Consider the following 13,176-nt stretch of genomic DNA (forward strand, 5'->3'; position numbering starts at 1 on the left):
TTAACGATCCCAGAGAAGTACTAGGGGGCAGCAATGAGAAGCGCAGCCCACGATTAGGAGACAGGTTCATCTGCATGCTCCAGTATGATGAATCAGGAGAGCTATACATGTTCTATGCTATTTTACCTGAGAGAGAGCAGCAGGAGTGATTTAGCTAGTTCATGCTCTTAGTACTTTTGTCCTCTCATGTCCGTGTTCTTCGTCCTGAACTTAATCTCAAAGGATGATTTGCTTTTGTGGTGTTATGAACGCTTATAATATGATGACCATGTTGAACTCGATGATATCTTTGCTTCTGGTACAAGTGAATGTTTTTTCTTTAAGCTAGTGTTGGTGCTGATTAGATAGCGGTAATGACTATGATGATTAAATAGTGGTAATGACGACTATGATGATTTTTAGCTAGCTAATTTACTATTGTTGATGATATGATGCAAGAGTTTTTATATTAATATGATGATGATGAGTTATTATATCATTTATAAAAGAAACCGCAGATTAGTTTCAGCTGGATGGATCCTAGCTAAGTGATCAAGTATATGCCATATCCATATTATACTTGATCAAGTATAATATGGATATGGCATATACTTGATCACTTAGCTAGGATCCACATGCATCCAGTCGAAACTAATCTGTGGTACTTTCACCTAATGATTTAACAACTAAAATAATCACTAAATTAAATTGAAAACACAAAATTAAAGGAAAAATAAATAATAATACCAAAACACACCCAAACATTTAGTACCGGTTGGTGTTACCAACCGGTACTAATGTCCTGCACGCACCCGGGCCTGGCTCGTGCCACGTGGTGGCACTTTAGCGCCGGTTCATGATGAACCGGTACTAAAGGGGGGGGGGGGGGGCTTTAGTCTCCACTCTTTAGTGCCGGTTGCAGAACCGGCACTAAAGGCCCTTACGAACCGGCGCTAAAGCCCGGTTCTGCACTAGTGGTGTTGCCAATGGCGGTGGTAGATGTTAATGTTTTACTACAACGGGTTGTTAGCCTTGCCTTGACCTCTCCATAGGTTATTTTTTAAAATTAATTTAGTAGTGTGCATCCTCGATGTCTTGACTAGTTTTGATATCGTGTTTGTGTAGAGACCAGGTGTAGTTGGTATCAGCTTGATATTAATGTATTATCCTTTATCAACAACTAGTGGCAAATTTTAGATTATTAACTGCATGGAGAATAAGACGTCTTATATTTCTAGATGGGGTGGGTACTTTACTTAGTTTTTGCCGTGGTTTTGGTATATTGCGGTGGATACTCAAAAATACTTATTTGGTTTTCTCACTTCTCATGGTATACCCTATCGGTCAAAAAATCATATCAGATGTAGCAACTTTAATTTTACTTAAATATGTAAAAACAACCCATGGCTAACTAGGTAACGTAACTCAGCACGTCGCATTTCAGCAACAAAAAAATTATCCCTTGTAATATATAGATTTTTTTAAAGAAATAAGTAGGAAAACTCTTTGAGAGCATGAAATAAGAGAAACTGGACAAGATTGAGAACTTGAGAGAATTCTAGCTAGTGAACTCAGCCCATAGTGGTGAACTCTAGGGAACTAATCTTGCATGCACACTGCTAGTAGATATAGCTAACCTTGAATTGCGAGTACAAAAAAAATACCCATGCATGCGTACGTGCGAGCAAGAAAATAAAAAGACAGACTAATTATTTATTCACTCGATCACCGTATATGTACGTACAATTGTATAAGGTAAGGTACGTAGTGACTTCTTCTCTTTTCCTTTGCATCTTTACTTACTCACATGCGGTACGTATACACATATGCGATATACTAATACTATATATAGATACAATTGTTCTTGTTTGGACTCCCAACCGTCGTGTCTATGAACAGAAACCTTGGATCTTCTTGGCAGCCGGCGCGGCATCGTCGACGGCGAGCCTCTTGCCACCGTCGCGCTCGGGGTTTAGACCGAAATGGATGTTTGGGTAATGTGCCCACTGCCAAAGAAAATGTATATGCGAAGTTGATGTTAGGGCCGGTAATTGGCTTGAGGAATGCATACATGTTACGAGTGGAATGCATGCATGCATGGATGCTACGACGTACGTTCTTTGCGGCAGTGCTGAAGGCTTCCCTGTGGCTAATGTCGGGGTTGTTTGCCTTTATCCTTCGTATCTCTTCCCTGATCATTAGATAGATTAATTATATATTTTGGCATACATCCATCGTACTTAAATAAATAGTACACAACTATTCTTGCAGTTGTATTTTCAGCTAAATTGCTTAAGGATGAGAAAAGCAGTAGTAGTTAGTCCTACAACATAAGAAAAGTAGAAATTAATATTAGAGAAACTCACTTGATGAATCTGTTGTACGCTGAAGGAACACGCTGCCTCTTCTCCGGAGCTGTTGAATCACATAATTGAAGCAATGCTTAGTTCAAATATTGGAGGAAACCAAGTCAAACCTATTCATTGCATCAACTCATATGAACAATCAAGTAATGTAGCTATATTTTGGATGCATGCATGCATGCATGACCTCCTTATGAAAATCTAGGAAACATGCATGCATGAAATTTACAAATAATTAATTAAGAGCATCTAAACATACGTAAACCAACTAATTAAGAGCCCCCCATACTTTGGCTCAAGTTTTGACTATAAACTACTTAATTAATAATTTTATTTATCTCTTCCTAAAATTATACTCTTCTTTTGAATATGAATTCAAAGGTATAAATCATATTTGACTAGGTAAACTTATGGTCAGAGTTCAACCCAACTTATGAGAGGGACCTCTAAACCCGGATGGATGAAGTAAAATGAGAGGATTAATTGCGTGATGACACTTACGACGTGCGTGCAGCGTCTGTTCCTGCAGCAGATCATTTTGCGACGAGAACATCATCGTCGGCATCCGGAATTTGGACGACGACGAAGAAGAAGACGAACCAAACTCCGGGCTATTGTAGACGCTGTGATCGCGAATGAAGCCGTTGCTGCCATTGGGCTTGCTCAGGCTGCTCTCCTACATGTTGTCGAGAAAAAACTAGCAAATTAATATCATATGTATGCGCATGCTGCAAGTTAAGTAAATAAAGTGTACGAGCATGTGCATGTTGTGATGTATGGTACTATAGTATCATCAAATTAAGAAGACATGGATGTGACTTGTGCATGCACTACTGCGTAGCCTTTGTCCTGCTACAGAAAAGTTATTAGGAGTCGGCGTGACATGTCACAATATATGTTTGTCCTGTTTTGCTGATTAGTCGTTACAGCTGATGAGATGTACCAGTAGCTGGAGTAGCTAGCATCGATAGATGACAACATATGTATGCATGAATCATGATCACATTGTACTCGATCTGCATGTTCATCGACCTGCATGACTTATCTTCATAGTTTGAACAGCATGCATGTACCAAAATTAATTACCATGTGCATTTATGCATGCATGTACAGACATGCAGGAGCTGGTAGTATCATCGGTCAACGAACCTGGACCTGTGCTGCAGGAGGGACTGGTGAGTGCATCTGCCCTCTCAGGCTCACCGAAAGTAGGTTTGTACAGTGCCCACACCGGACTGTCACAATGTTGAGCATGCTGTTCCCAGGGACACTCACCTGCACACAAGCCAATATTCCAAGAATTAACCAGCGGCTAATAGTTAGAATCCAGAGCATATGCTATCCAAGCAAAAAGACAAGTGCATGGGGGAGGAAACCAAAGATCAAGGTAGATTGGAAAAGGTCTGCGATTAGATTTCAGACCAGGTGTGTATGAAGCCCTCGTTGCTTTCGTCTCACTTTGTTTGCACGTTTCTACTTTAACCAGCTGCATGCATATGCATGCTGGTCCAATTTATGACTTTTATCAGAGCCTCCCCTGAACTATGTATTGGATACCCATTTTTCTTTCACCTTTTGGGAGCACGACAATGGCTGCAGCATCTGGGATATTGAGAATCATGGCTGATCGCTTTCGTGCTTTTTTCATCTCTTCCTTTTGGGCACTCGCTCCCGTAAGAAATAATTGATAAACAAGCCCATGCATGACCCCTACCAATCATTGTGTATGTAGGTATTTTGGCCCATGCACATACGCATACACATACACACTCACACCTAATAAACATATACATATGGTACACAAGACGGATTAACTGCATGCTGTGCCAGATTATTTAGCTCTGCCACACACACATGTGTGAGTGTGACTGTGTGTGTTTGTATGTTTGTGAGTGAGTGGTATGGTAAACAGTGCATGTGTCCAGTGGATGGACAATCTCATTGTCTGTCCCAGCTAAATTGTTTTTGGGGGATAAACTAGTACTAGTAGTACAAAGGCAATAGAGATGTGTGGGTGTCCCCTACACTAAGGAAAAGATGCATCAGACAGTGACACTTCATGCAGAGGCCACTTCACACACACTCACATGCACGCACAAGATCCAGCAGATATGCTCCACAGACTCTCACAGATATGTATACAAGCTACAGTGGTACCCTCCGACTTCATCTTGGGTTTATCTCACAAGTAGTAGTTTTGGAAATAGCTTAGTTTAATCATAATTAAGCTCGGCGGGTAAAGCTAGATTACGAAAAATTCTCGAATGTTTTTCCTGTGGTAAACCTACAGCATATGTAAGAAACGTAGCTAAACTCACCCACTACTACTTCATAAGATTGTCTGAAAAATAAATGAAGTGACAGGCAAGTTCATCTTTTCTTCATCAGTGTTTTTCTTGCTGATTAATGATAAGGTGGAAAATTGATTATATATATACTCAGGCTCAGTAGGGAAGGTCCATATAAGGATCTAAAAAATGTTAGTGATCTATGCAAAGGAATCCTTGTTAATAACTTTCTGAACATATGGAGCCAAATTAAAACTTGACGCTCGAATTAGCAAGATGATTATTTAGCAAGATGACCAACTGATTGTGTACTAGCTAGTTAGTGAATGATTAATTAGCCGTGATCATGTCATGAAATCACAGAAGTACCAGAAAACGCGTAGCCATTTAATTTGCCCATGTGAAGCTTAAATAAATGAACCGACCAAATGAAAAAAAACGAAGGACATGCTTGACATTGACTATCCCTGGTGCCTGGATGCATGATCAAGCTAAAAGCTAAACATAACCACCTAGTAGTACTTCTCAACATATAATGGAAAACTGTGATGAGTAATTAACATTGGCTGCAGTATTTTTCGACGAATTAAGCAAGCATGATGTGGAGGTTTGTCACATGGTTTAAATTTGGTTGCCAATTGTTCATTTATATTCGCTTTGAGTTCATGGTTATCACAAAAATATCTTTACACACGAGGACCAAAATAAATGAGTCCAAACTTTCTTTTACCCCTACCTGAATAGCTTAACATTAAACTCGATGATAATTAAACATCACAAGCATGCATGAAGAAGAGGGAAACCTGACATGCAGTCAAATAAAATCAATATTAATTTCTTGCTGATGAAACATTATGAATTCCTAGAAGAGGAAGGCTATGGTGATTGATAAGTAATAATTATTTCTGATGAACATCCTAAATTATGTGAAGACTAACTATTTCTACTGAGCTTCTTATGATTTCCTTTTTTGTGAAGGCCTCATGTGATTCTTTTCCATGTATCAGAATATTAAAACAAAAACAAATTAGGCAGGAGAACTAGGAAGATGTGTTCTAATTAAGTTCATGAGAAAGGATTGCAAACACTAAAAGGATCTTTATTATTCCATGCCAATACAAACTGAAATGATATATGTAAAAAGCCTACAAACTATTATGTGTTATATATAAACGAAATTATTCATGTGTAAATGGTCACTTAGCTTGAACTTGTGGCACACTGGCACCTATTAATTTCATAGACATATCTATACTGAGAATAAACAATCCAATAAGTTAAACATAGTACTTACGTATCTGCTAAAGATCAATGACCATGTTAGGATATATAAACGTGTTTGTACGCATGCATATAACTTATCAGGCCCAAAGAGAAGCCAGAAATAAAATAAGGAGAACCTTTCAGATAAAATTGTGGAAGAACAAGGGATCAATCAATAGACTTACTTACTTTAAACTTGCAACTCATGTATCAACAAGAGTATCTTATAAAGATCGAGCATTTATAATGTTTAAGTAGCATTAACTTTGGCACATGCATGGTGTACAATACTACTAGTATTTGGTAACTTTGGCACATGCATGGTGTACAATACTACTAGTATTAATTTGATATTATCTTTATGTTGAGACAGTGTTCTCTATTATTTCAAGTGTATTCAAATCCAGTGATTCACATGATGAAACACAAGGAGAATGCATGAGGTTTTTATGCTCCATGCAAATATTATATATAGAAGAATGAGAATAATAAAAGTAAAATTGGAAAATAGTTCTATAAATTGTTGGATAAGTGCACAGACGGGCCTAAACAAATGTTCTTTTAGCTGAAACTGAAATTGCAAGGTAAAATAGAGATCATAATTAAGGAAGGGGGGAAATGCTTCCTGTTTTCTTTGGATAGGATTGTTGTCCTTTTGGTTTTGTTTAGACAACTCTCCAACAAACTGGCAACAACGCAAAAAAGGAAGAATCCACTATATATAATCAGGTAGAGAATCTAGAAGACGATTGGATTTTGCAAATAAAGAAACACTATACAAAGACTCATAACTCTACAACATAAGAATGACCAAAAATTGGCCAACCGATCAATCACCCGAGGAATCTCTCTTTTCTAGGCAGATCTATATCAGAGAGAGAGAGAGAGAGAGAGAGAGAGAGAGAGAGAGAGAGAGAGAGAGATTATGCAGGCAACATGTACACATATGGATCTTACCGCGAGTACGGTGTTGCAGAAGTTGCAGTGGACGTAGCAGACTTGTTCTGCCGGCGCGATCTGGCCCGACGACGACATTCCTCCTGATTATCCCCTGGCGCCGCCGCCTCGCTGCCCCCCTAGCCGTTCAGACTACGGCGAGGTTCACCAGGCGGCAGCCAAGAAGAAGAAGCGTTGCCGTGGAGAACCGCAGGCTAGCTAGGTTACATGTGCTACTGCTGCTTCTCTCTCTTTCTCTGTGTGTGTAGGTTAGATCGATGGAGAGAGAGATATGTATGGGCAGAGAGGAAGGAGAAATTGAGCTGTCTAGCTTTCCTCTTTCCAGGTTTTATTGATGCTATGGCTCAGAGAGAGAGTAGGAGAAGAGAGAGAGAGAGAGAGAGAGAGAGAGAGAGAGAGTAGGAGAGGGGGAGAGAGAGAGATGGGGGTTGGAGGATGAGAAATGGCGTGTGTGGTATGATTGCAACAATGAGTGGGTGGCAGATACCCCTATCTCCCTCCATCATGCCTATCTACCAACATGAATCCACATTAGTGTGCACTTACCAAATTGCTCAGTCACCAGCAAGCAAACCCTCGCACACTAGGTTTTACAGAAGTTCTTTCCTATATTTTCCACTGTTGAAAAAATCACTTGGAAATCAAGATATTAATCCAGAATGGTGTGACTGTGCATCTACTCTGCCGGAGGAAACCAAAAACTACGCTCATATTATTTACATGACTATTTAATTTCCATCACTCCTGGTTATATATTTTTTGCTACCATTTTCTTGGCCTAGGTTGGTTGTTCATCGTATGCAGAGGCCGGGGTCCTCCTTTTCTAAATAATTTTTTTCTTGGTCTGTGTATATGTATATAATATGTATTCTGTGTAGCTGTGTGCGCGCGCTAAACTTACATATTTTTAAATACATAGATAGATATATGCACGTCCAGGCATCCAGATGATCCGCTGGATGGATGCCCATGCGGTGTAGATTGAAGTCCCTTTCTGCCTCTCCACGGCGGGCCCGTGCGCTTGTTCGATCGATGCCATAACTTCATCACAGTACCAGCTGCAACTTTGGTTCATGCACATACGTACACTGTAGGGAATAGATTCAAGTAATAGTGTGCGTGTCAAAACGTTTTACTCTCTGTCCGTAAACATATATCATGTTTCACTTTTGGCGTACGTTTATTGTTGACGGACAAACGGACGGTTCGATAATAAACGAGAAAAGTGCGCCGGAGAAAATGTTGTAAAAGAGAGAATTAGCGCACTTTTCGGATGGCAAATGACATAGCAGAGAATGTAGCGGGAGTGCAACAAGTGAGAACACCATAGACTATTCAATTCTCATACGATATGATGTGTGCACATGTGATGTGTAGTCGTGTCGAAAAACCTGTGGCTGTGACCAAGTGATTGACGTACGTTTTGTAGAGGACGAAGGTGATAACGTTGGTGATGAGGACAAGTCGAGAGATAGATCTTGCACGGATGCAGCCCAACAGTGCTCACAATTAATCTCTTGGACAAAAAATGATCTCTCGTCCAAAACAAGAAAGATTCCTGGGGCAAGGAACAGCCCATACAAGACTTTGGTGCCCCTCTCTCACCCCAAAACGGCAACCGCTCTGATCTCCACAAGACGTTCGTGCAACCCTGTCGATCAATCTCTTGTCAATAACCGTGACCTATCAACCACGGCGCCTGTCCAATCCCTTTTTGCAATTTGACAAAACATCACCAATGATTCCTCCTAGCTCTACCCAACGATATATACCCATGAAATCACTCCAGTTTTTTTTCGGGGTGAAGTTTCGCAATTCTTTTGAGCTAGTGGATGCGGTTTTGTATGTATGATGATTATGTTGTTCCTTTTCGAGACGGCATCTACGTTTACCACAAACTAGCATGGTCTCCCGTCCAATTGTCGCCCTCTGTTAGCCGGTAAATTAACTAGGCGTGTTCTTTGCGCGTGTCGGCACGTATGTGGAGGTCATATATTAATTAGCTTTTCCCTTCAAAAATATATATTAGTTAGCTTGATCAAGTTGAGTTGTAAATCAATTGATGGGTGAATTACATGACTTTTTTTCCACCCGCAAAAAAAAAAGGAATTACATGACTTTTGCTTTCCATTTGTACAATGACTAGTCACTCTCAATTTAATCGTGCAAACTAAAGGCAGTGTTGCTCTCATCGTACGATTTGTTCAGGAGAGGTGAATTTCTGATTGACGATGACATGCAGATCGATGCAAAGCCTCTAGTGCTGTCCTCTAGGGCTTTGAAATTATTGGCTTGCTCTACTCTGTCATTCTCAAGCTAGCTGTGGAGTCAATGTGAAATGGAATAATAATAATAGTATATACTTGACTGGCCTCTATGTATATAACCATCATGCAAATTTTAGTTTAAGAAATGTGGTGGGCTATCAAATATCATTCCCTTTTTTGTAGTACCGAATTCTATAAATTGTAAGAAAATCTCAAGAAAATGCAGTAGCCTTTTGTCTTGATATATTGATTATAAAAGAGAGTTCGCTCGCAAGAAAAAAAGATAATAAAAGAGAGTTATCTACAAAGATCAAGCGGGAAAAGGGCTAAACCCGCAAAAAAAAAACAATGCAACACCCTACTTGCTAAGTGCGGTGGAAAAAAGCGACACTAATCCCATTGCCACGTCTTTGCCCACTATTTGGGCTCAACTCTGAGTTGCGTCGAGCTGGTGACATTGGGTTTCTAGTTGTTGAAGATGACCATATTCTTCTCGCAAAGAAGAAGAAGAAGAGCAAGATAATCATGTTTGATTGCTTCTAGATCTACCACTCTGTCGTGGAATTGTCACGGCAAATGTCCTCGTGAAAATGACTTAGTCGTGAGGCCAACGCATCTATGTGGTAGCTTGAGAGGGGTTGAACGGGACGAGAGACACGAGGCTTTTACCCAGGTTCGGCCCATCACGGTGGAGGCAAAGCCTACATCCTGCTTCATTGATATTGATGATGATGATGATCATGATTACAAGGGTGCTCTATCTCGAGAGCTATTGACTTGTCTGTCTAAACCTAACTTGTGAAAAAACTTGTCCCCTTGGGCTGCCCTGCCCCTCCTTATATATGTTGAAGGGGCGGGTTACATGAGGAGTCCTAGTAGGATTAGGACTAGCCTATCTTCTATTACAAGCCGGATACAAGTCCGGGTCTTGCTTCCTTGTAGGAGAATATGCCTTTCATCTTAAGCCGGCCCACCATCACATAAGTCGGCCTTCCCATGAGCCGCCTTATGGGCCGTTGAGTCTTGTCATCCATCTGACCCGCCCACCGGGTCACCAATGAGTTGCCAGGCTCGGCCGGGTCATCAGTGAGTGGAGAGATCCGGGCGGGTCACTTAGTGAGTCGCCAAGTCAGGGCGGGTCACTGGTGAGTCACCAAGTCCGGCCGGGTCATACAGCAGGGTATATCCCCGACATTAGCCCCCAGTTTAATTTGGATTTATCCATGTTAAACTAATCCCGATCATCCTTAAGTCCTTGTCATTTCCTTCTTCTGGAAAGTCCGGGTCGATAGGCCAGCTTCATAATCAATTTGCTTGTAGAAAGAAATATTGTAAAAAGAATCCATTTGAGTCAGCTCCCAATGCTTCACCAAAAAATATTGGTCTTGAAATACTCATCTGATTTTCAACCGGCTTAAAGATGTAGAACTTGCCGGTTTATCATTGCCAAAATTGCCGGTTTGTAAACAGATGATGCTGAGTCATAATTATTACCGACACTGGATCATAATTATTGGTGACACCGAGTCATGATTGTTGCAGACACCGGGTCAATCTGGTTTGCTCAAAACTGAGAATTTGGAGATTTTTCTCTCTTATATCCGTATTACCTGTAGCCCCCAAGTCTTGAGCAGAACAAAGTGATGACTTAAGACTTGCTTCAATATAAATACTGCCACTTTGAAGAAATCCATGTTGTTCATCTCAGTCACTAGTAAAGACTGAATACTCCATATATGTAGCCCCCAAGTACCGGGTTGTCATGCTTGCAACAACCTGGGACTTGTAATTGCCTGATGCCCATAAAATTTCAAATAGTGTAGCCCCCAAGGGTCGGGTCATTATGCAATAATGAGCAGGGACTTTGTAGATATGATCATGCAGACTTGAACAGTAACGTGTAGCCCCCAAGGGCCGGCTCATTACGATGTGATGAGTCGGGTCTTCAATATGTTGAGCAAAAAATGACTTTGCATTAGCCCCCGAGTGCCAAGTATCTTTGCCTGCAAAGTGCTTGGGACTTATTTTCATGAACCACCACTGTAAATAGAGCTCTTTAACATATATTAGCCCCCAAGTGCCAAGTATCTTTGCTTGCAAAGTGCTTGGGACTTAATGTTGCATTATGATAACCCTAACGGTAAACCGGAATTTATGCAGGCCGCCATTAAGCAATTTGAATCGGAGATCTCTGATTTAAAGAACCGCCTGAAAGCTCAAGAAAATGAAACCCAAAAGGCCAACTCCAAGTTTGAATTCAGTGTGTCTGCACAAGAGAAACTGAAGAAGAAGTTTGAAGCAGAGAGAAAAGCCTGGGCGGATGAAAAGACTGCTTTGCTCAGCCGGGCCGAACAAGCGGAGGCCACTCTTGCTGAAACAACCGCCGAGCTATCCGGCTTAAAACGCCATGTATCTCAGATGGTCTTCGCAATCTTTGGTAAGTTACTCTGTGAGGGTTAGCTAATTTACATCTTTTCCAATAAGCTTACCTGACTTTGTAATGCAGGCCCCCGGAGTTCCATTCTCAATCAAAACATGCTGACAAAGCTGAAGGCTGTTTATACCCTGGTGGAACAACTCTACACCGGGTCACAACGTGCTTTAGCCGTCGTGGCTCTGTCAAATGAAGTTCCCACTCATCTGGCGGATGTGTTAAGGCGGCTTGCCGTGCTACCTCAACGCTTCCAAGAATTGAGACGAGCTTCTACAAGAGACGGAGCCATAGCCGCTCTGAGCCGGGCCAAGGCGTTTCTACCAGAGTTAGACCCGGCCGACATCGCCCTTGGGTATCCCAGTTTGAAGGAGGACGGCACCCCCATTTGACCAGAAGGACTTCGCCACTTGCGTGAAGAGCATATGCCCTGTGGCCACTCTGATTGGTAATGACACAGATCTTACCAAATATCAACCGGGCTATGACGCGGAGAATCAGAGGATCCCAACACCACGTTATGAAGCAATCAGCCTGATTCCTCCAACTCGTAAGCATACCTTCGCCCCTGAAGTTGACCCGGCCGGGTTAATTGATGATGAAGCTCAATTTGAAGCCTTGAGTGGCATTGACTGGAAATCATCAACCTTCCAGGACATGGAAACAGCCGGAGGAGCGGAGAGGGATGACCTGGAAGCCTCAGGACCCACACACTTTTAACCCTTCAAGCGGCTCATGCTTACGTCTTGATGAAACAATGCTTCATTATTCGGACTCGGGGAGTTATGTACTAGAGTAAGAAAACACGTGATTTTGTCATGCCATCGCGCACGTGTGTGGCGCTCAACACTGTTTAAGCTGCCCTCTTATATTCTGCCGGGTTATGCTTGATTCTCTGATTTCCTTATGTTTAAAGAGCTGTCCTTAATTGTCATGCATAGAAAACAAATCACAAGTCCCTTGGCGGCTTACCGCATGGAGGGTCATATAACCCAGAGTATGCATCAAAAAATCATAATAAATCAGTTCTTCAATTATATCTTCGAGACAACCATAACAGCATATCTATGATTCTTCAAGTACACTTCCAGTTTATATAACCCGAATAATAAGGGTGAAAACCCAACTCTGTAATATGATGCTTATTATGTGCGATCAACTTTATTGATCAAAGTTAAGCCGGTGGAACAGAAACCACCCGTAAATACCTTAAATATGATCAAAAGAACTTGTTTGCAAAAAAGAGACTTAAAAAATTTGGAGGCTTCTGATTCGAATACGACCAGAGAACCGTCCCAAAGGGGTTAAGCTAAGATTCGAATACGATCATATAGCCCCCAGTGGGTTTGGCGTCGCCGATCAAGAGGGTACTGACAGCTATGTTCTCTTTGGTTCGAATACGACCTATGTTTGAACAGGAAGCCCCCAAATGACCTTGAGAGTTGTTTACCGATGCTGATTCGAATACGATCCACGTCGGTTCCCAAAGGGGGTTGAGCTGTGATTCAAATATGATCAAGAGACTCCCCAGTGAGATCGGCAGTGTGCCAATAAAAAGGGTATCGACAGCTATGTTCTCTTTGGTTCGAATACGACCTATGTTTGAACAGGAAGCCCCCTAGTGATCA

General features: G+C 41.4%; 1 protein-coding gene across 1 annotated transcript; it reads right to left on the reverse strand.

Annotated features, from left to right (window-relative positions):
• Positions 1-1,672: 1,672 nt before the first annotated feature.
• LOC123119240 (protein YABBY 6) lies at positions 1,673-7,268 on the reverse strand. Its single transcript, XM_044538964.1, has 6 exons — positions 6,851-7,268; positions 3,492-3,617; positions 2,844-3,018; positions 2,346-2,394; positions 2,095-2,170; positions 1,673-1,985 (listed from the first exon to the last, which is right to left on the reverse strand). Exons 1-6 carry the CDS (start codon positions 6,926-6,928, stop codon positions 1,869-1,871), a joined length of 621 nt encoding a protein of 206 aa, XP_044394899.1. The 5' UTR covers positions 6,929-7,268; the 3' UTR covers positions 1,673-1,868.
• Positions 7,269-13,176: the final 5,908 nt, after the last annotated feature.

The sequence above is a fragment of the Triticum aestivum genome, chromosome 5D (assembly GCF_018294505.1).
Source record: "Triticum aestivum cultivar Chinese Spring chromosome 5D, IWGSC CS RefSeq v2.1, whole genome shotgun sequence".
Taxonomy (NCBI): domain Eukaryota; kingdom Viridiplantae; phylum Streptophyta; class Magnoliopsida; order Poales; family Poaceae; genus Triticum; species Triticum aestivum.